At 45.6% G+C, this 24,049-nt stretch overlaps 1 protein-coding gene across 3 annotated transcripts in view; it reads right to left on the bottom strand.

Moving 5' to 3' along the window:
* TBC1D5 (TBC1 domain family member 5) overlaps nt 1-24,049 on the bottom strand; it is a 119,606-nt gene that overhangs the window by 50,405 nt on the left and 45,152 nt on the right. For all 3 annotated transcript variants that reach the window (XM_055071567.2, XM_055071568.2, XM_050179592.3), the window contains exons 10-13: nt 20,833-20,899; nt 17,496-17,662; nt 17,272-17,414; nt 9,160-9,266 (exon numbers count right to left, since the gene is read on the bottom strand). In XM_055071567.2, the coding sequence (XP_054927542.2) occupies nt 9,160-9,266; nt 17,272-17,414; nt 17,496-17,662; nt 20,833-20,899 (484 nt within the window). The remainder of the gene's footprint in view (nt 1-9,159; nt 9,267-17,271; nt 17,415-17,495; nt 17,663-20,832; nt 20,900-24,049) is intronic.

Genomic DNA, 24,049 nt, shown 5'->3' with positions numbered 1-24,049 from the left:
GGCCTCGACTCCTCAATGAATGGTGTACTGCAACGCCTGAATGCTACTTCTATTTGTTTGGTGGGGCACATGATGTTTGAGGGGCCGTACAGCGACGGTCGTCATACTGCATCTGCATAAGTCATTCGCACTGGCTCCCGCCGTTGTGGTACCTCGTACAGTTCAGGAGCTTGGATGACTTGCATAACCTCCTCGCGCACCATCTCTGCCACAGAAATTCATGCTGTCACCGTGTCAGTTACCTGCAATTTTTGAAGCTCTTCTCGTACCACAGCCCTGATCAATTCCCGCAGGTCCTCGAGGTGGTTTCTCGAAGTCATGGCAAGATGGCTGTTCGAAAGTTCCATCACGTTGTGGTCGTATTGTCTGGCACACTGTCGAAGGGCCTTTTCCATTGCTGTCGCTTCAGCAAGGAAGTCCACAAGTGTAGTGGGCTGATTTCAAATAAGCCCAGCAAAGATCTCTTGCTTCACACCTCGCATCAGATATCGGACCTTCTTGTCTTCGGCCAGTGAGGCATCCGCACGTCTGAAGAGCTGAGCGATGTCTTCAGGATATGTGGTGACGCTCTCGTTTGGGGCTTGGAATCTTGCCTGTATTGCCAACTCCACTCTCTCCTTCCTGTCCGTGTTGGAGTATGTGGTGCTCAGTTGCTGTCGAAATTCTTCCCATGAAGACAATGCCGCTTCGTGTTTATGGAACCATGTCCTCGCAGAGTGTTGCAGCGTGAAGTATGTGTAGCGCAGCTTGCGCTCTTCGTTCCAACCATTGCATTCGGCGACCCACTCGAAATGGTCTAGCCAATCTTCCACGTCTTCAGTAGCATCTCCATGGAATGCAATCAGAGTCTGCGGCTGGTTGATGATGAACTGTGCCGGCACAACAGCTGCAGCAGAAGACTGTGGGCTCAGGTTCATCATCCGGATATGCTAGGGCAACAGACTGTGCTCAGGTTGGAGCCCTTGCAGACGGCTGCTGATATGTACGTGTACAGGGGTAATATCTCCCAGACTACTCACAGGAAACGTGTCAGGGGTATGCTGCATCTCTGGCAATGGTAGCATGTACCCCGCACCTCCACCTGTAAAATGTCACGAAGATGACTAAGACGGGCTCGCCGAAACAGAACAGCCTTCTTTAATGATGGCCAACACCCAAAAAACCCGGTGCACAACTGCACTCTTCGTCGTTTTCTCTCTGGCGATCGGTGCCTGTAGTGGGCAGATGACTTTTGGCGATCGGCACTCGTAGTGGGCAGCTTACTTCGCATCAGTATATAAGTCATGGCAAGACGCAAAAAAAAATTATGATTTTTCTTGATTTGTGAATCTGTTCACTACACCTTTTAATGAAAATTCTGCCCACCAAGCCACCTGCGCAAGCAGTATTCACTGAGCTAGCATAACTTTGATGGTGCGGTATATATTTGTTTAAAGGGCCCCTCACCAGGTGTGGCCATTTTGAGCTGATAAGCGCAGTACATACAATGCGTGCTAACGATCGTGTCTGCTAAGTATTTTATTGCTACATGCCGCAGAAAGAGACGAAATTTCAAAGCAAACACCGGGTGCCCTTCTCCTTTCGGGTGCCGTGCTCCCAGTCAGGGAGGTGACGTATATGCGCAAGTGTACCTATGTACCAGGGGCGTAGCCAAGGGGGGGGGGGGGGGGTTATGGGGCTTCAGCCCCCTCCGAAATTTTTTCGTGCTGTCCATGCACCGCCCACCCAAAAATCCCCGGTGCCGGAAATCATTCTGAATTTTTTCTAGAACGTCTTTTTCACACTCGAAAAGACATTTCAGCGCGAACCTTGCGAACTCGGGCTGGATTTCGCGGCAGCGCCCATGCACCGAGAGTCACATGACGCAAGGATCCACAACCGAGCACAAAGTTTCAAGGGTGTTTTGATGGCGAACGGGCTCGCCACGGCATCTTGCGGAGGCCGCGGAATCTACGCAGCGCGTGGATGTCAATTCCGTAATTTATGGGGATAAAGTTCTCATAAACTTTTGATGTGAAAGGTGCATTGACATTTCCAAAGTTGTGCTTTAGATTTTGAATTGCAGAACTTTGTGGGTTTGATGTTACTATAAATATTTGACACCAAAGGTGCATTGACTTTTCTAAAGTCTTACATCGGAACATACAACGAGACAAGCCAAATAAACACACTATCAGACAAGTTGACAAAGCCAGCAGCGAGGCCGGATGAGATGAAGCGTTGTGGTGGTTCATTTGTACCGTCATGACACATAAAAAAATATCAACATTTTTTTTCACCTACGCCAAAGCATCCGTGTCAAGACACTAAAGTCAGCCAAAGTAACTATGTTTTTATTTATTTTTTCTACTTTGACTTTTATTCTCGAAGACACATTGAGCCTCTTCAATTTTTTTGTCCTTGCTACCCTACCCACGGGCTGCCAGATGCAGCCAGAGTGCATGCGTTTTTCTCGTGTTGCTTCGACCATCACGCGGCACACTTCGGTGCGCGTTCGCTTTTCTCTGGCCGAGTGTATTTTTGCCTGGCAGAGTTTTGGGCACTTTCTGGCTAGCCGACGAGAAAAAGAAACTATCGTCACTCGCCGCCATCACTGTGGGGACTCGACGAATTGCACCGCGTTCGCTTGCGTGCAACTTCTCCAGAAAGTCTTGTCTCGCCAGTGTAGGATACCGAGCAGTATGCGTATGGTTCTCGGTGGACCAAGCATCTCACATTTTCTTTGATATTCTTTCGGTAACTACATTAGGTGCCCAAAGTAGGCATTCGATTGTGGCCAACATACTTTGTGCTTTTTCATTTCGGTGGCCCGGCCCCACAAAAAAAAAGAAGAAAGACGTTGTGGCGCAGCGAATTGTTGTATGGTGAAAGTTAAATTTTGTTACTTCTTCTTTTGCGGACAGTAATGGGCCGCGGGACGCTTCAGTTGCCGGATAGTCTTATCATATAGTATTGCGATAGCAATTATATGGACACTCCAGGCGCATTCCTGCCATTGCCTTCGCCCTCATGTTTCGTATAAAGTACAAGTGCGATAACATTGTGACCGCACACTGCACGCTGTATGGGCGAGTGAAAGTGTAGGGAGGGGGATGGGGGGCTGGAATGGGTAAGACGACGATGGTGGCTTAGTCTTGTGTGCGCAAAAGAGAAAAGCGGGGAGCAAGCACGCCGCTTGCCGTCGCGCGCGATACATCGGGGGGAGTGGATGGAATGGGGGTGGGATCTAGGATTCTGTGAATCTCTGATTGCTCAACATGTTTATTTGCCTTGTTTGACGCATTGTATACCGTGACTTTATTTAGATACGTAGATTTATTGGAGACGTATATGTATATTTAAATATCTTGTTGTGGGGTTGTGTGTATACGTGCAGCGAACTTTGTTTCCAGTGACACTTTTTTTGCCTTTTATCAAGCTGTATCTTCGCATTTGTATATTCCATTGTATCTTCGCATTTCTAATGTACGAAGGCGAGTAAAATGAAAGTGAGCCAACCCACCCCGCGCAATAATTGTTCGGTCCATTATCTGCGAGGCATGCACGTGACACAGAGGCATCTCTCTATTACAAAAGTGACACCTAGGTGTGAATATCAAGGTTGTTTGATGCTCTCATACACTGGGTTGAACATGGTTGCGCGACATAATGGATGCTCTAGAAGTTGAGCAGCGTGGTGCCCTGAGGTTTCTGACAGCTGAAGGTATTTCCCAAAAAGAAATTAGCTGCCGTATGGCTGCCGTGTACGTTGAACATTGCATTTCATTGGCCACTGTGAAGCATTAGAGAAAACGGTTCAAAGAAGGAGATGAAAATTGCAAAGACGATCCAAGGTCGGGCCAAAGCCATCGTGCAATCACCCCTAACAAAATTGCAAAGGTTGATGGGCTGATGAGACAAGAACGGACGATAAGCATCGATGAACTGGCAGAGCGTGTGAGCATCAGTCACGGTTCGGTTCACGCCATAATTCATGAACATCTCGGTTATCCGCTCGTGTGCGCAATGGTTGCCCAAGATTTTGAACTACCGCCAGAAGACGGAGAAGTTCAGTGCTGCCTTGACTCATCTGACCCGGTATCACAATAACGGTGACAACTTCTTGTCTCCAATTGTGATCGGGGATGAACCATGGTTCCACTTCTGAAACACGACAGCAAAGCTTACAGTGGAAACATTCGAATTCGCCACCCCCAAGAAAGGAAAGGCCGTCATTTCCACCGGAGAGGAGTAGTTTACTTTCTTTTTCGATCGTCAAGGGCCATTACTGATAGAATTTGCTAAATCTTGAGAGGCTGTCAATTTGTTTCGTTATTGTAAAACACCTGATGGGCTGGTGTCACAAACAAGAACGAACTACGTGAAAAATTGACGAATGGGGTCATCTTGTTCCACGACAATGCCGTCCCCACGTCGCTTGTGTGGTTTATACAAAACTGGCAATGTTCAAGTGGGAAACGCTGCAACATCCGCCATGCAGCCCAGAACTGTCACCTTGCGACTTCCACTTTTTGAAGCATTTGAAAAAACAGCTCAAGCGAACTAGATTCATGTCGGATGATGACGTGAAAGAGTCAGTTGCAGACTTTTTGAAGCAGCAACCCAAGGAATTTAATGAGACGGGAATCACGTGACACGTTAGACAACGGGAAAAATGTCTAAATGATCATGGAGGCTACTTTTAAATAAAGTACCCCGTTCGTCATATATTCGCACTGGCTCACTTTCATTTGACTCGCCCTCGTATATTTTGAAGAACTCCTGCTTTTTATACGTGCTCTCTGTTGCGACTATAATTTCGGTGCAATTACTCACAATACACGACTGGTGACAGCTGCTCCTGCGTAATACATTGGAACAAATGCCAGCGTCACTGATATTTTCCACTGGCTGTTGCATACGTACATGAATATAAACACGGTTCTTGAATGACAAAGTTTCATTAATACATTTGTCCTCAACTTGATCATTTCATGGCCTTTACATTTTTTCACATCAGCGGCATGCATTGCTTTGTGGTTTCGAACTGATATAGTTCTAAAGTTCATGTGATATTTTATTTACTTATTGAATAGAAAAAAAAACATGGAAGCATTGATATCGGTTATTTTGGGCACAATTTTTGGCACATACAAGTACATTCTCTTATGAAAAAATATATATTTTACTCGTTTTGACAGTGCGTAGCATTCAAGAATTCATTTGCAGCATCTTTAGCAATAACAATGCAGTTATTATTCATGTAATTGATCCCCAGACAAATTGTTTAAGAGGAAGCTGTAGCTCGCGCCCAACTCCGACGCGGCCTATTCAAATACATGTAAAACGCACAAACGCTTTTCTGTGATAACCCCCGGATCGCTTTTAATTAAATTTGTTGCATTTGAGAGAGAAAGTTAAATTTTAGTGCCTGTTGGAAGCGGAATTTCGATTTAGGGCCTGAACATTGTTTAAATATTTTGAAAAACTCGAAAGTTAAAAAAAAAAAATAGAAGCACGATGTTTACAAACTAGTAGCTCTGCATCAAGCATACATGTCACTGTTCAGTAAACGGCATCTATTATAACAGTCAAAGCGGACAAATTTGGTGTGTCAATTGGTATCTTACGTGAATTGGTTAAGTTGTGTACCAGGATACTGCGAAAGCCGTATTTCCATAATGTTAAATTTCTTGAGATTCACGCGTAACATAGAAATTTAGTCCGCTGTAGATGTACTATTAGGTGCAATTCACAAAATTGTGATATCACTTTTCATTGCTGAGTTACATAGCTTTAAACTTGATAGTTTCGATTTCTGAAAATTTGAGATTTTGGTGAATATTTAATAAAGAATTGACAACCTAAATGAAAAACGAAACCAACAGTCACTAGAATTTAGGTTTTTCTTTTAAATGCAACAAATCTCGTCAAATTTGGTGCATTGGTTGCCGAGAAAAACGAATTCTCCTTCTACATGTATTCAGATACGAGCACCAGAGCTAAACCTTCCTCTTGAGGAGACCGAGTTGCAATGTGAGCCCCCACCGAACGAAATTTCTGGCTACGCCACTGCTATGTACATGTATATATTGTGATGTCACTCTAGTGAGACGTGACTTTTAGACTTATTCAAGGCAACATCTGTTATGTGTGTAATCTGCTGCTTCAATAGAAGAATTAAAGTTTAGAAAGATAATAAAACAAACAAACCTAATGTCTGCATGTTCTTGTTTCATACTGTAGTACGAGATATGTACTTCTGTTTCGTATGCTTGTTCCCATATCGTTCAGTCACGTGCCCAGACAACGAAACTATGTCATTTTCTACGGTGTTCCAGCATGCGATCATGCTCTGTGGTCTGCTTGTCTATGCTTAAGTGTTCATGCAGCACTGACTTATACCCACTAGTCAGGTGTTTCTGTACACAGTGCGCAAAATTGTGTGCTGCGCTAAACAAGACAAACGCCACAGCTTGCGCCCAACACTCTCAGCGGAAGTATGCCATGCAGCAAGAAAGGGAGGGAAAAAGAAAGGAAGGTAGGGTCTGTGACGTACGCGTCATGCAATCCTCGAGCTCTGGTATGGGAGAACGCAGGGAAGAAATTTCACTTGCGGAGGCTAGATGGAGCAAGTGGAGAGAGCGCTATGTTGGTGGTGACGCTCGCCTTCTGAAATAATGGTTCCTGGCACTGAACTATTTCTTCTTGCAATATGGGGGAGGGGGGGGGGGGGGGTACTGCGCATAAACACACGAACAGAAGTAGAAGTGGACAGGACATGCACAGGACTGCATGCGTACAGTCCACTCCTACTTCTGTTGTCCGTGTGTTTATAGGGCAGTGCTGCCTGTATTACAAGATGAACTTCCATCAACTAGCCCAACTTGCTGCTCTGCTGAAATATTTCTATCTCTGCAATTAATGAACCAAATTGAAAAATTATTGTGATAGAATGCTCCCTAGAGGGCACTTAACAGCTTCCAGCCTATAGCCAACATTTTCTACATGGCCTAATGAGGGGCACTTTAAGAACATGGCAGCAGGAAGTTTCTCTGCACATTTATGTCCCACTTCCTGCACTTCAGGAAGTCAACTGCCTGCATGTTCACTTGGCCCTATGGATTGCCACAAGACAACAAAGTCAAAACAACAGCAGGTGTATAATGTGCAAGATCTCAGTGAAACTGATCGTCATCCCCTGTAACTGAGGTGTAAATGTACCAAAGACATCCCTACTGCATGCTATTATCACTATACCATGTTTGTAAAATGGTACACAATTTAAACGGGGTCGAAGTGGTGCTCTAACCTGTTCCTCGTGCATGTGAAAAATATGCGTTATTACCATGACATTGGCAGACCTTAATCTACGCTGGGACTCATTCCTGGGGAGAGGTTGTGCATGAAGTGCAAGATGTAGCTTCTACATTACGCCGAAGGCTACAAGCTCTAAGGTGCTCTTCAGGAAAATGGAGCTCACTCTGATCTGAGTGACCCGGAAATGGCAGATGAAGACGTAAATGAGACACTGGCTGCCATAGGAATGATTCCAATAAAAAAAAAAAAGGCTGTACAAACTACAGGTGTTTCAAGTGGCAAAGACTATATGTTGGTAATGGCAGTAAAAAGTGCAACCTCTAGGAAGTGGAAAAACTGGGCACACAACCTAATTTCTACTGCATCTGTTGTACCTGCACCAATCAGGAACGTGGCTGTGAAGTAGCAGCTTGTAGTACTAGTCCACAGCCTTCAATGCCCTTCTGAAACCTCGTGCCAACCAACCACACTATTTCGAAGTTGGCAGCAACATGAAAACACAACGCAGCGTACGACCTTTCCACCCGCACAGCCACTGCATCTTTCGGTTGCCCCATAGAAGTGCACAGCACAGTGAAGAGAACTTACACACTGGCACCCACAGATGCAGTGGAAGCTCAATATAAACAAATTTTTCTCGCCTAAAACAGGAATTACTTCCAATTAAACTTTCATAAATAAATCTCTTTTGTGCACCCTTTAAAATGAATGCAACCATGAATTTTTACTAGGAGCAAATCACCGATCTATATGTGCCTGAACATGAGGCATTTTGCACATTTTGCAATGTTTGCACTTGTTCCACTTTGAAACTACTTCCCCATCAACTTCAATACTTTTTTGGCACATTTACTGCTAACTACCCAGCCCCGTAATGCAGTTGTATAGTGTCTGTAAAACTCATACAATTTTGTAAAAATTGTCCAATTGGCACAGAATTGCAGTATTACTACACCACAGAGAATATTCTGAGACAAAGTAAAGCTGCCAATGGGAGAAATAGGAAAGCGCAATTCATTTTTTAGCAAACAGCAGCTTTTTAATGTGCTCTGTGTAGTATTGCATTTTTGTGGGGTTTTTTTCGCAACCTAGGCTTCGACCACCACGGCTACATTCAAATAGCTGTAAGAGACTGAAAAAAAGAAAAATATTTTTTTTTCTTGCAGATATTGTTTACGAGGTCAAATAGTGCAACAAAACAACTGACCAGAATATTTTGGCATAGAATCCGAGGGTTGAGTGCAATGTCTGGGATGTTTGGCGTAGGGCAACACATTTACAAACACGACTGTTGTCCCCACCAATCTGGCAGCTTAATATGAGCGCAGTGAACGAGAGGGCAATGCCTAATGAGGAGCCCTGACTGCTTGCTAAAGTTTGTTTGAACCAAGTGGCAAGAAACCTTCATGAGGGCAACAGTGCCCACCTGTGCAGTCAGGTAACATTGCAAATGTTTAGGATGACAACAGCTTGATGACACCACCACTCTCTCACTGCCATCCCATCACTAAGGCTGCCATAATTACATATGCCAAAGAAAAAAAAAAAGAAGAAGACGGCAGAAAAGCAAGTCCTAATGCTGCCAAACAAGCATTAAAAAATATGAACCAAGTAATGTAACTGGGCATCCTAAAGAGTACTTAAGAGCTTTCCCTTTGCAACGTTAACAAGACGAACATTGTTATTAAGATACCTTGTTTTATAAGTCATGATCGGTCCACTTATTTAAGTTACAGCCTGAAAAAAATTATTTTTATTCCCTATAGTTCCACCAAACAGGCTGTGCGCAAGTGCTTACATAACCACTGGTGTTATACAAGCAATAATTATGGGATAGAAAATGCTGCACCGTAAACACACCTTGGCGTCCTTTAAGTGCAGGGCCAACTGAAGAATGTAGGTGACATTTCGACCTGCCGGATACTTCATCAAGAAGCTCAGGCACTTCGCATAGTCCGAGTTCAGCACTGGAATGGAACAGACATACTGCCAGTTAGTCATGAGGCATACGAGTGCTTATGTGCCTGCGCTTCAGGCATACCAGCTGTAAGTATGCATAGGCATGACCACTGGATCAAAGCACAAAGGGTGCGTGCAGCCTGTTGCATGGAGCTGGGGGGTCAGGAAGGGATGTTTACAGTTCCAGTGGCAGATTGTGCAGAAGGGATGGAAGGAGATTATCAACAGTCGGGGAAACTGCGAAAGGGTGCATCTTTTTTGCATGTTCCACAGTGGCAGTCACACCAAATGCTTTAGCGTCTTTCAGCTATGGAGAGAAAAGCAAGCAGACAGCCGATGTTCAGCTGTGGCAGTCACACCAAATCCTTTAGTGTATTTCATCTATGGAAGGAAAAGCAAACAGACAGCAGTGCTGCAGTGGCAATATGCCAAGAAACTGCCGCAGCTTAACCCTTTATTGACAAGTGTTGCCTACAGACAACATAGCAAAAAGCAAAAAAGTCTTGCCGAGTTTTAGCATTGAGAACAAAGTTTCTGGCTAAATGTCTTTGGCCAACACTGAATGACAGGCAGCAAGCATCATTTGTTGGTTTCGAGCAGAAACACAGGATGAAAAAGTTTGGCATGTTATTGCTTTTTTTTGAAAGCACTGTCAAAGGAGACAGATCAATGCAAGATCTCCGGCTGCAGTGGTGGCACACACGTGATGTAAAGCAAATGAAATGAACACCTATGGTTCAAATATGACGAAAGCTGCCTATAAAAATTCCACATGAAACCTTAGGTGACTTGGGGTGAAGCCCACTTCCAGTATTCCGCCTGGGGCTTTCCCCCTGTTGCTGAAAAAATTTCTGAAAAATTTTTTTCTTTTGGTTGATTATGCTTATTCTTGGTGTGTTTTGCACATTTAGGTAAAAAAGAAATTTTTTTTCTGGGTATCTATATTTGTCGTCCTTAAAGGGTTAATGTGCATGTGAACTAAACAGCCTGTGGGTAGTCCTACCACCTCCAATCCCAATGTCGTTTCAGAATTACCTGTTGTGCATATATAAGGTTAATATGCCACTGACACAAAGAAGCAGCTAATAGTACATCGATAAACTATTAGCTGCTTCTTTATGTCAGTGCAAGCAAACATGTGCTAATGGCCTAAAAAGCATGCAGCTTACTATTATTGTTCTCATGCACTTCACGTGCATTACATTATTTCTTTGCAAATGGCGCACACGGTTCTCTTGTTCTCGTACTAAATGAAGGCCCATGAATGCATTTATGAATTTATAGACAAAAATTTATAATGGCCACTTCGATACAGCAGAATAGAGTTAGGAATGGTTTGGAAGCTTATACGTCAGTGGAATGTCTGTTCAATACGTGGATGAGTTCATTTTAAATGGAGAACTTGGTGCTATGTGTGGCATGTCTACACCTGGCGACAACTTTCTGTGGCAGCATGGCCAAGGCTACATGAGCAGAGCCTATGCACATGTGTTACTACACCAAGTTGTCTGACCGTTTTGCCCAGGGCATCAGTTTTGATTTCACCAGCGCACTCCATGAAAGCGTGTTGTTTATAACATTGCCATGTGAGCATGCAGTTAATATGCATGATCCATGTGAAATTAGCGTAAAGCTTAATCAAATGAGTATAACAATCATGGGAAGGATATATATATATATATATATATATATATATATATATATATATATATATATAGATATACACAGTCGATCCCGGATATATCGAACTCGAAGGAGATTGCGAAATAGTTCGATATATCGATAATTCGAAATATAAAATATGCATGTCAAAAGCTTCACTAACAACTCCACACATCTCAAGGCAGTTTCCCAATGTCGTGACTAACGGGAACTTACCGATCTGTGCCTCCAAGGCGCGTAAAAATACAAAGACACAGCGTGATAACCAGAGCACTTTATTCTGGAAGAAAAAAATCTGTCACCTTTGCTTGCTTTTACTTCTGCACCATCAAGTTCGTTAAGCTGTCCTCAACCTTGTTGACAGTGTACAAATGAGAAAGGCCAGCTCCTTCCATTGTGCCACAACAGCGGCGAATGACGCTGAAAGCTGATGCAAGTTCAGCTGCAGTGCTTGGTGGTTGGTCCTCTTCGTCGGAACCTTCGCTGCTGTTTGAGTCTGCGTCCTCGTCACCCATGATGTCAGCCACAATCTCTGCATCAGCGCGATCCGCTACAGCTTGCATGCCGTTGTCAGCGCTGATGAAATCGCTGGCTGTAACGCCGCCTGGGATGGTGCCTGGGAATGCCGAGAGCTCGCGAAATTCGCTGTCCAGGCATCCAGCGTCATCGTCTTCACTGTCAAGACATCCGTCGCCTGCTGCTCCCACAAAGCCTGCTTTGCGGAAGCAGTTCACAATCGTGCTTTTCTTCACGCCGTTCCAAGCACTAGCCAGCATTTGAATGACTCCGAGGAGGTCCACCTTGAGTTCGATTCCTAATCGAAGGTTGATTAGAAGCCTCTGCACCAGTCGTCGTCTGTACCCAACCTTAAACACTTTTACAATGCCTTGGTTGAGAGGCTGAAGTTTTGCCGTTGTGTTTGGCGGCAGAAACTTGAGGGTGATCTGCTTTAATGGGCAGATGACATGATGGGCCAAACAATTGTCAAGAAGGTAAGGAGACAAACTTTGCGGCCAGACTTCTCCAGTTCGGCATCCCACGCCTGTAGCCACTCAACGAAAAAAATCGCGTGTCATCCAAGCTTTCTTATTGGACGCGTATCGAACCGGGAGGCCTTTCACGTTCTTAAAGCAGCGTGGCGACCTGCTCTTTCCGATAACAAACGGCCGTAGTTTGCATGACCCATCCATATTTGCAGCAAGCAAAATCGATATGCGCACTTTGCTGTTCTTTCCACCATGGCATGCAGTGCCTTTCAGATGCAGAGTCTTGTTTGGCAGTATTTGCCAAAACAGTGCCGTCTCATCTGCGTTGAATATTTGCGATGGCGAAAAGCGGTCGGAAATATTTGGCCACTCTTCGGACAACCACTCCTCTATGTGACTTGTGCTAGTCGCCTCGCTTTCGCCCGAAAGGGTCTTTCCGACGATGCTGTAGCGCCTCTTTAATCACTGCTGCCAACCAGTGCCACCAGTGAAGCTTTCTTCTCCGAAGGCCACAGCGAAACCATTTGGCCTTCTCCATGAGCATTGGGCCGTCAACAGGTATGTTCTTGACACGTGTCTTCAAAAACCAGGCGTACAATGCCTTCTCAACCTTGTCAAAGGTTTCGGGATGCGCACACGACACGCTCCAGGGCGACTGGACTGTACTGCCTTCAGCTAACATCGGCTTTGTTCTCGAGGATCGTACTCAGGGTGTTGCGTGGAATTCCGAATGCCGCAGCGACTGACAATTTTTTCTCGCCAGCCTCCACCCGTCGAATGGGGTCCGCCTTTGTTGAAAAATCCAAATTCTTGAGTTTTTTCGTGGCCATGGCTCCGGAACACATGCCAAAAGCAGAAAGGAAAATGCACTGTACCACACGAGTCTCAAGCCTTCGCGTTGGCATCGTGAATAAAAGGAACAAAGTGAATCGAAAGATGCACCGCTCCGCGTCTCTGCACTACCACAAGCCCGAGCTGCACTGACCTCGTTCGTCTCGCTGCGCCAGCGGTGTCAGCCAACCAAAACACAGGAAACAGGCACCTGCGGTCAGCGTGGTTTCTCCCTCCTGCTTCCCTTTTACACCCAATTGCACTCCAAGTGCTCCTCATCACATGCCTTTTACCCACATGCCCCTTTCTCAGAGTGCAGGGCGGCGCGCATGAGATCGCGAGAACATCGCGAGAGCTTCGTGAGAAGCACACTTGCGGGGATGGGATGCAATAGGAGAAGTGTACTTGCAGGGGTGGGGTATGGTGGGAGAAGCGCACTTGCCAGGGCGCAGCTCAGCATGGAGTTCGATACATTGATATGCCAGTGCACGGGAGTTCTATATACGCGAACAATAGCGCTATACTTTTGCATGGGATTCTGAAGGGGATTTTTCAACTGTTCGATATAGGCAATAATTCGATACATCCGGGATCGACTGTATATATAATTTATGATAGTGGTGTAATTTGTGAGCAATCATAAAATTTAGGGCTTTGGCAATGAAGTACTCAATGTTCAGTTGACTTCGTCTGCAAAAGGTAATATGTATGTCATTTTTCGATAACACCTTTGATTATGCGCTTTGCTGGTGTGTTTACATATATATATATATATATATAGACTTGCAATGCAGCGCAACAACATGCCACATGACGCTTCACTGCAAAGGACTATCAGTAAGCCCCTCTATGAAAACACTTTATTTCTAAAGGCTTTCAGCACATTTTGCTGTGGGCAAAATATAAAACCACCAGTACACTTTAGGTGCACGTTAATAACACAGGCGGGTGGTAAAATGTCGAATTCTAAACTACACTGTGCCTCAGCATATTGTGTCTTTAACACATAAAACTTTATAATTAAACAATTATAATGCCGTGGAATTAGTAAAGTAGTGCAACATATGCACAAGTACACAACACAATGTTGCGGTGGCTTCTGCAACTGTGTTCACATTCACGTGAGCTCTTCCACTCCGCTCACTTCACTGTCACTTGCATCACTCTCACTGCTTGAATCAAATCCAAGTGAAATTAGAAGCTGGTCGAGGCTTGAGTCAATGAAGCCGTCACATTGCCAGAATTCCTCTTCGATTTTCTGAACATGAGCACATGCCTGAAGCCGCTTGTGTGCCGTCACAAGATTGGTGCTTTCATGCAGCAATTTTTCAACGCCGGCAATGGTGAATGTGGTATTGTTAGCAGCTATATAACCTTTTACCTGGCTCCATATCAGTTCGATAGGATTGAACTTGCATTGATATGGAGGAAGCCTCACACTGTCGTGACCGGCAGCCTTAGCGACAACATCCACATGATAGGCAGAAAACATGTCTTTGTGTTGGTTCACTAGCTCCAATAATTCTGCCTTTAATTGGTCCTGGGAAAATGTGAGGTCCCCCATAAGCTAAGACACAATGTCACTTTTTCGGTTTGACGACACTGGAACTTTCTCGAGGCGAACACTACGGTAAGGGGCGTTGTTCATTATTATGACACTGTGTGGTTTCATGTTAGGCAAAACTGTTCAGTGAAACACTTCTCGAAGCACGGCGCATTCATTTCCTTGTGGTAGTCAGCAGTTCTTTTCGCTGCTTGGAAAACGAGGAACGCAGCATTTAAGAAGCCATCCGCGCTACCGGTGTGCAACAGGATCAGCCTGCCACCTTTGCTGCTTGCATGATGTGCGAAGCCCTGTTGTCAAACCTTGCCGAAAAGCATCTTCCTCTGTGGCGACGTTCACGTTCTCCCATACTTTCTTCTTTGTGTGGCCAGCATTGACCGAAGTTTCATCAAGGTAGCATATTGGTCTGCAAGAACAAACAAACAATCAAAATTTATTCAAGCATGCCATCAGCCATAAACACTGCATTTTCGCACGATAGAGGAGCAATGACACAATCGGCACTGTTCAGCTAATATGATCAAATAATGCGCAGGTGCCACTTTTTCGTGCTACCCAACAACCAAGGCATATCGTTTAATACATCATAAAAACATTGGCGAGGTGAGTGCCATGAGCGGCATTGCTAACGTCAAAATGCAATGATGCATGATGTGAGGCTGCAAAAAACAGAGGTGTTGGTAACTTCTACTTTATTGCACATTCAGCTGATATAATGCATGCACAGAACTGGCAAGCAGGAATGCGTTTGTTTTGATGGCAAGCATCGAAGGTTGGATGCTACCATGTCCTCACTGAAGAGTATTGGGCTGGATGTGACAGCATGTCCTCTACGATCCCATGTAACTGCAACCAAATGTGCATCGTGTCTGCTGTGTCACGAGAGCAATGTTTTCGTGATATAGGTTACTGGGTGAATAAAGAAACTTACTTATTCATCTACACGCTACAAAATTTATAAAATGGACTCACTCTTGCACATACCGTTTTCCAGTGCGAAGTTCTCAGATGGTACGCAAGTACTGCCATCGCTACATGATGATGTCATTTCTGTCGAGCGCAAAATTTATCTTCTGTTTGCGAAAGGAAAAGCCAATATCATTAAGCAGCCTTTGCAGCATTCACACGCTCATTTTAAGCTTGTTCATGTGACTGTCACTGGCCACATCTTGAGCGAGTTTTGCAGCTGTCGGAATTTCATTTCGCAGAAAGTACTGATGCCCTTTCCTTCGTAGAGCTCCGAGAGAGAAGCTGTCACGAAGTTGCAGTCTTGTCATTCCGGTTTGCACAAGGGTATTTACCGCTATGAGGCGCAGGCGCTTGCGCTTCAGTGACTTCAAGGTGTTGCTGTTTACATCGAGTTTAATCCGGGAGACACTGCGTTTGCTAACACTGGTGAGCTTGCTGGCCTTTCGACATGTGGCACAACGTAAACGTTGTGCACCAGTTTCTTGGCCTGTACGAACAGCTTTTGGATTGAGAACTCGTGGTACGGCTGCAAAGCTGATGGACTCGCGAGGTACGGTGAACTTTCCTCCATAGGCGACGTCAACGAGCTGCAACCGGGCGACGTCATCTTCGTCTGAAGGTGACGGGAGCTATGGATGCCAGAAAACCACAAAACCTGAAAGAGCGTTAAACGAAATTCCGTCTACTCTGCAACATTTTTATTGATTAATTGATAAATGTCACGATCCACCCCGGGTTGTGAACAAGGGAGGGCTTCTGGCACCCTCCGATAGACGGACGCTCCGCAGCGTGGTGGTGCTGAATGATTACTGACCGGCGAGCTGCCGTGCTCGTCGGTGTTTATTGTGGTGCCGTGACCAGTGTTGCCTGCCGAGCTATAGCAGGCCGCCGAGCTTGGCGGGCGAACCAAGATTATGTCCGAGGGGGCGTCACATACTTGCTACAATAAATAAATTGCACAAAAACACAGAGTCACTGGTAAATTTTCATTTAGCCTCAATAGTCTACAGATGTTTTCTGAGGGGGACTACATGTTGGGGCGCAGTAAAACACGTGCGTTTTGGCTATGTTGAATTGGCCGTGCTGCCACAGTAAGTTGTCGCCAGGTGTGGTCGAGGTGTGCTGCAGGCAGCTGTTGTTGCCTGTAAGAGCGCTGAGATTTCGATTAACACTCAGTTTTGACTAATCTTTCTTCTTCCCCATGTACGCACGCTGCAATAAGCCTCTCAAAGAGGGTGTGATAAATTTTGTTCCAAGAGCTCCTCCACTCTGCTCTGCTTCAACATATTCTAAGGTATCCCATACCAAAGCCTGGCACAAACAATATTTAGAACACAAATGACCTCTCAGATGTTCTAATCATTGCTGGCATTCTTGGCAGAAATTGTGCGTGAAACAGTGCAACTTGTGGCACGGCTGGCACAAAGCACTTTTGCAGAAAAGTCCTTTGAGGTGTGAGGGTATAGCTAGATGCCCATGAATTTATAACTGAAACAAAGATATTTATCTGTGCTAAATACACATGCCAGCATCAGAGAGCATGCAACTTCACTTGACAAGTTGCAGCATTTCTTGTACAATATAAAACATTTTCTTCATTGCGGTATGTTGGCTTGCACGAATGAGATGCAAACAATTATTAGAGATCAAGTATGCCAGAATACAAGCATTTCGCATTTACCGAACAGCAGTTGCTGTTGGTGGGAGGAGTGTAGAGGCAGAGATTTCAAATAGAAATTTCTGCTGTGAATGAATGTCGAGAGCGTAACTTTTTTTTAAAGCATGTATAAGCATATTGGCACCGCTACTCTCAGTTACAATGATAAACTGAGAATGTGATGTCTTGGCCATGTCATGGCCTGTTTAAAAAACTTGGCAATGTTCAAAGAGTTCTTTCATTTACAGTATGATAAGACAAATTCACTCATCTGTTCTAGAATTCAATTTTTATAAATTCTTATGTTCTGGATGAGATTCAACAAGGAAGCTGAGCAAACTCACATGGCTTTCTAATACAAATGAGCATGGCCACAAATATGTAATCAACCAGGTTGAAGGCCAAGCTGTCAGCAAAGATGGCATCCCATAGTATGAGCAGTTCAGGTAGGATGAATTCACGTCCGAAAAGCAGACGAAGCCAACGTCTGCAATGCAAAAAAAAAAGTCAGAGTGAATTACACCAGAATTTAGCCAGCATAAATTCTAAATGTTAGAAATTAACGCACATTCCAAACACATGGAGTGGGATCTCCATGTTCTCCAGGTGTGTGTAGATGGCAAAGTCATGTGCCTTCAGCATGGACTGGTTGATCCTGCAGAGCTTCACTCCCAGGCCATTGTGCAAACCAAGTGTGCTGGTCTTGGCGAACGGCATGAAGCTGAACTGGTCAATCTGGTAGAAGAAAAAGAGTCAAATGCTGATGCTGGGTTTACAAGGAAAGCAGCAGAGAAGGTGCACATCTGAGAAACATGGTCAAGGCTTGAAGCATGGAGGAAAAGACAATGATCTGAGAAACATGGTCAAGGCTTGAAGCATGGAGGAAAAGACAATGAAGTAGAAGAATCGCACAAGCGGGAATGACTAGCTGGAGGGAAGTGAAGTTGGCCCAAAAGGTTGCATGGCAGCACTGAATGTTCTATGAAAGCTTTTCTTGAGACTCACGAACACCGATTGCTTATTGTTAGCAATGGGACAAAGGATTACAGCAAGTTTCTGACTTGTATGGTTTTTTTCTGATGGGCACACAACCATGGAGTTCCCTTGTGTGTGCTCACATACCACAGTTCCCAGGCACGTACCCAAGGGGGGCCTGGGAGGGTCCGCCCCCCCCCCCCCCCCCCCCCGGAAATTAAGCGGCAGAACCCCCATCCCCCCTCCCTCGCCACCACTCCTCACACACATTCCTAAAGCGCCGCCAAAGCAACCTTGAGAGTTGACAGCTAATCGGCAGTCAACATTTTGCAGCCTTTTTCACTCCTTCTGTATGGCAATAGTTATCAGCATCTCCTGGGGTGTGAAGACCAGTTTTCTCATCGATTCAGTGCCCGTATGATCAACTCGAGATGCATTAAGTTGTCACCATCTATTCAACGATCACGCGCATCGCTGTTGATTTGTTAGTTCAACCTTCTTTGTTTAGACTGATCCAGGGACCAGGAAAGGCATTCGATTCATAGTCAGCTGGTCTGTATGCTCGTGAAACGAGCTGCAGCTGGAGAAAATGCCAGTTCCGTTTAACTTTTCCTTTTGCTTCATTCTTTCCTTGAGTGATGGCTTGCCACGACACTGGCAGATCCTCGGAACCATATATCCACGATATGGGTTACATAAGGTGGAAAATAAAATAATGCGAGACAGTGTCCATCATCAAACCCTGCAATAACTGTTAAACCCATAGGAAATATGACTGTCACCAGTTACATCGTCTGGCTTTTCCCTAATTTTGCACTTTTCGTGCAAATTGGCAACTAGAAACAAGAGTCTCAAGGAGTTCAGAAATTAAGCAATCTACTAAGGGAGAGAGCCATGGAAATGCCCAAAGAGGAAGGATAAGTGAAAATTAACAAATTTAACCATCGTTTTTGAAAATATTTATAGATCAACATCTTCTTATTTAAAAGAAAAAATAAAGAAAACGCCGCCGGAAGTGGAGAATGATTCTGCGTGTTTAGAATGACGCTTCTGCAATTATCAGTTGAGCTGCCCGACGTAGCCACTTCTCTGCTGTGCTAATGTGGTTGTCTTTCTAACCTTCTGCAGTGGGCGCAGTAATATCTAGAACCGTAGCGTCCAGTGCTCTATGCGGTTGTACAGGACCGGCGGCCACACAACGTTATGCAACTTCCCAAATAACAATATGAGTTGGTTTTGGCACTTGGCAGAGCAGCAAACGAGGGATCGAAAAGAACTGTGATTGTTCTGCAAATGTATATTTCTCTATAATTTTTCCAGATCTAATTTAAAAAGTGCTACTAGAAATCTTTATTTTACACTCTCGCCTGTTTACTTGTTATTGGTTGTGTTCTTCATGTGCTTCATTTCTGCGCGAGCCCATTTTATGTGATTCGTTGTTTGCCAAGTAAAGGAGAGGTGTATCTCACAGGCGTACCTGTGAGATACACCCTTTAACGTGACAGCGTTAAGGCCCCTGCACTGCAGAAAACCTTACCTCAGTGTTGGCGTCGAGCGTCGGATGTTGCTTCGGCAAAAGAATGTAGAACCAAGTTTCAAACCACGCATGCCCAACCACTCATCTACCGCCAAAGTTGTTCATACCTTGCCTTTCATTCTTTACAAGGTTATTCCTCAGAATTTACTAGTAGAGGTACTAGTCAATGTACCTCCCCCCCCCCCCCCCTCATATGCATAGACAAGTTACCTTTAGTTTGGCAAAGGAAATTGACCCACAGAGGGTTAGAGAAAATGGAATTTTAACACCCTGAAGTAACACACAAGCTAGGAGAGATGCCTGTAATGAGTGAGTCGAGGGTGTCATGGTCGGGAGGGTGGGTTTAAGTTGGGACTGTTGTAAAATGCGGTGACGAAACACAGCAGAAGAGCAGCAGCTCTGAACACCCCCAAGTGGCCAACAAAGAAGACGATGTTGGTGGGCTACCACAAGAGTTGTCAGACTAGGGCGAAAGAATGTCACCCAATCAGGGGCTGGCACGAAACCAGGGGTACATGGGACCAGCAGAGCGAAGAGGACAGAGTCGAACGCAGAGAGAAGACATCGCTCAGAGACTGAGGGCTCGAAAATCACTGGTGTAGAGGTGTAGGTCTCAGGCCTGGGGGCGACCACAGGCCTTGAGCAACACTGGTGAGAGGCGTTTCGGCAGAACTGCAAGCCAAGGAATCAGCATGGGTACCACTGAGCTGTAGCGATCGCACTTGGATGGCCTTGGAATCTGACAGCCTTCAACCCCGAGAGTCTTGCACTTGGACTTCGGCCTTGGACTCAAACATCTAGGGTTGGCTCCACCGTGCATCCCATCCCTCATTACCACTGCCTGCCACGCGACTACTGCCATCAATGCATGTGCCATTGCTGTCAACATACCGGCACCTGAGCAACTAAGACTTCTGATAACAGTTTTTTTTTCTCTAGTTCTAGATTGAGAGGGATATGAACTTCTCGCATGAACTAATGGGGCTAGCTGTACTTCTGTTTTTCTGTGCTTTGTGTGTGCTGTTTGGCATTCTCTTGCTTTTTTTTCACATACTTGCTACAGTTGTAATGAACATTCAGTTTGTTTTGGGAAAAATCCTTCTTGATTTAAGGCTCTGCCTCAGTTTAACAACTCACAATCGAGAAACCTGTCATGACAAGGCCATAGCCAGGAAGCTCTCAGTGCACCACCTGAGGTTCTTTAATCCACAACACAATGTCTCCCTGCATTCCACCACAATTAAAATGTGGCCAGTAGTATATGGCCTGTAGTCAAACCCACAAACTCGTGCTTAGCAGTCAAATGCCACCGCCACTTTAGCAGGCTACAATTAAACCATGCATTTCTGCCGAGAAACTTTGTAAGCCTTTGAGGTAGCCCCTTGGCTCTTACCTTTACATAATTCTCATTCCACGAGTACCAAGATTCGACTGCATCCATGACTTGGTTAAACAAAAAGCTGAAAAGAAATGCAGTCACACAGTAGACGTCACTTGGATTCACTAAATCAAATAAAAGTACTAATGCTACTAAATTCACTCAATATTTAACCACATAACTTTGTGACATTTTTTATTCACTGACACTAAATCTTTGACATAATAGTTCTGCGGAAACCCACAAGATGGAGAGAAGTAATTAATAAAGGTAAAATGAGACATCCGCCCAATAGTGGCAATTGCCACAGAGGAAAACCATATGGGTTCCTCGAAAGAAAAGCCTCGCAGTCGAAGAAAAATTCGTCCTGTTCCGGGACTCGAACCCGGGACCACCGCCTCTCCGAGGCAGCCGCTCTACCATCCGAGCTAACCAGGCGGCTAGCAGATGGCAGGGCGAAGTCGTATTTATCGACAACTCGAAGCAAAGGCAAGAGTTTCACGTAATAGTTCTGCGCAAACCCGCAAAGTGGAGGGAAGTAATTAATAAAGGGAAAATGAGATGTCGGCCCAATTGTAGCAATTGCTACAAAGGAAACCCATACGGGCTCCTCAAAAGAAAAGCCTCACAGTTGAAGAAAAATCTTCTCTTCACCTACCAACAGAGGAGTTGGTAGGTGAAGAGTGCAGACACTCAATGACTACTCGCAGCAATAGGCACCGGGACTGCTCATTGGTGATGTTAGTGAAGGCAGACACAGGGAAAATACAGTTGGCGGTGCTACAGTCAGCATCACCAGCGTCATCGATTGGGTAGCAAGACAGGCAATCAGCATTCTTGTGGAGATGGCCAGATTTGTAGATGACAGAATACGAATATTCTTGTAGGCATAATGCCAAGGAACCAAGTCATCTGGTAGGATCTTTGAGCGCGCACAACCAGCAGAGCGCGTGATGGTCTGTGATGACTGAAAAAGGTTGGCGACAGATGTACGAGTGTAACTTCACAACCGCCCAAACTAGGGCCAGACACTCACGCTCAGTGATGGAATAGATGTGCTCGGAGGTTGAGAGGAGGCTGCTGGCGTAAGTGATAACACGGTCGTTGCCGCACTAGCATTGCGCTAGTACTGCACCGATTCTGTGGCTGCTGACATTGGTCTGGTCTTCAGTAGGTGCAGAAGAATCACAAAAGGCCACAACGGGCGGTGTTGTGAGAAAGTCAATTAGATGCGAGAACGCAGAGGCCTCATTATCGCCTCACTCGGAAGGGGCATCTTTCTTCAAAAGCTCGATTAGTGGTCGTGCTATGGCCGTGAAATACATGGCGACGCAAACATGGCGACGCTCTCATTCGGCTTTTGTATACACGATTTGATGAATTGCTGAGCCGAATCGCGACGATCGTTGTTGACGAAGGTATCCAAAAGTTGCTGCTGAAATTCATCCCAGGAAGACAGTGTGCCTTCTCGGTTCCCGTATCATGTACGAGCGCTGTTCGCCAGGGTGAAGTACACGCGCGAGAGTTTCTGTTACGAGGTCGAACGATTCGCCTTGGTGACTCTATCATATTGTTCGAGCCAATATTCGACGTCCTCAAAATCATCACCGTGGAAGGTCTCGGGAATTCGAGGGTGCTCAACAGTCACCTGTGAAGCGCTTATCGTTGCCATTCCTTCAGACAAAGGACTCCTTGGCTGGGGGAGTTCCAAGGGAATTACCTCAGGGCTAAGACCTTGCTGTCGGCGACTGTAGCGGTGGACAGGAGTATCCACAGCCGGAACTGGTTGTGGGTTCAGACTGGAAGTGCCGTTCTGCAGAGGAGTCCCGACGTCAAAAACACAGGACGCAGGACGAGGATGCAGGAAACAAAACCAGCTCTACATTTAAAGATCACCAGAGCTAAAGCGCCAATTTCGTCTTATTTCCAAAAAGGAGCGCGGTTGCTGCTCGTGTCCCTCAATTCGTTTTCTTCTTCCTTTGCTGTCCTTTAGTCGTGACAGCATTGTTACAGTGCGTCAAAGGTAGTGGAGCAACAGCATCAGCAGCAACAATAACATTAAGAGGGCAGCGAGGAAGAGAAGGACGACGTGCAGTACCGGTACCCACTTGCCCTATGGCTCCCTGAAATAAACGCCTTCGACACACCCCGCAACAGAGTGGTGGAGGCGCTAGGTATCTAAGCATCCGACAACGGAATCGCTACCACCTGAACCTCGTCACAGTCGTCGACTGGCGGGACTTCCACCATCCTCAACAGCAAGCATGTCCCGAGAAACTGAAGCTCCGAGGCCGACGGGCTCTTCGCAACTGTACAAGGAGCCACCAAGCTTTGCCGGGACTGGCAGTGAGGACGTGGATGAGTGGTTGAAGGAGTACTGACGGGTGAGCAAACATAACGGCCGAGATTCCGCCGCTCACCAATCGAATGTTGTGTTCTCGCTCACGAATTCTGCTCTCAGGTGGTACGACAACCACGAGAACATGCTTACAACCGGGGTACATTTGTCCAAGAACTGAAGAAGTGCTTTGGTGACTTCGTAAGGAGGAAAAAGAGAGGTGAACAGACCCTGTCCCAAAGGGCCCAACTGTCTAGCGAGACTTGTACTATGTACATAGAAGAGGTCCTCAAGCTATGTAGACTCGTGGATTCTAGTATGTCCAATGAAGATAAGGTGGGTCATCTTAAGGGCATAGCTGAAGATGTATACCAGTTCTTGATAGCCAAAGAAAACCTGACATCTGTGGCTGATGTAATCCAACATTGCCATATGTTTGAAGCACTGAAGATACATTGCGTGGCACCAAAATTTGGCCGTTTGACCAATGTGCCGACACTGGCCTGCGTTGACGTGAGCACACCATCCGATCTGTTGTAGGCGATACGACAAATAGTCTGGGAAGAGCTCCTCTGGTGCCACGAAATCGGCTGTTGTGGTAGCGGCAACTCTTGAGGCAACGAGCCCGGACTATCACCTGTGTCATGGAAACCCTCTATTAATGCAGCGAACGTGGACGATTATAGAGCCGTGCTTCCGTCTGAACCCACAAACCGGCCTTGCTTCAACAACGAGCAGCAGCACCACACTTCTTATTCGGCGGAGCGGTACGGTACCACTTATTGAGGGCACAAGGAATATGACGATCATGACAGATACCCCATGCTCGCTGGCGGAAATGAAGGCTTTGAGCGGCACTGCTCAAAGGGCTCTGCTGCTATTTTAGGCAGTTCA

The sequence above is a fragment of the Dermacentor andersoni genome, chromosome 5 (assembly GCF_023375885.2).
Source record: "Dermacentor andersoni chromosome 5, qqDerAnde1_hic_scaffold, whole genome shotgun sequence".
Classification (NCBI taxonomy): Eukaryota; Metazoa; Arthropoda; class Arachnida; order Ixodida; family Ixodidae; genus Dermacentor; species Dermacentor andersoni.
The sequence above is the reverse complement of the archived record's forward strand: the minus strand, read 5'-3'. Positions and strand labels throughout refer to the sequence as shown.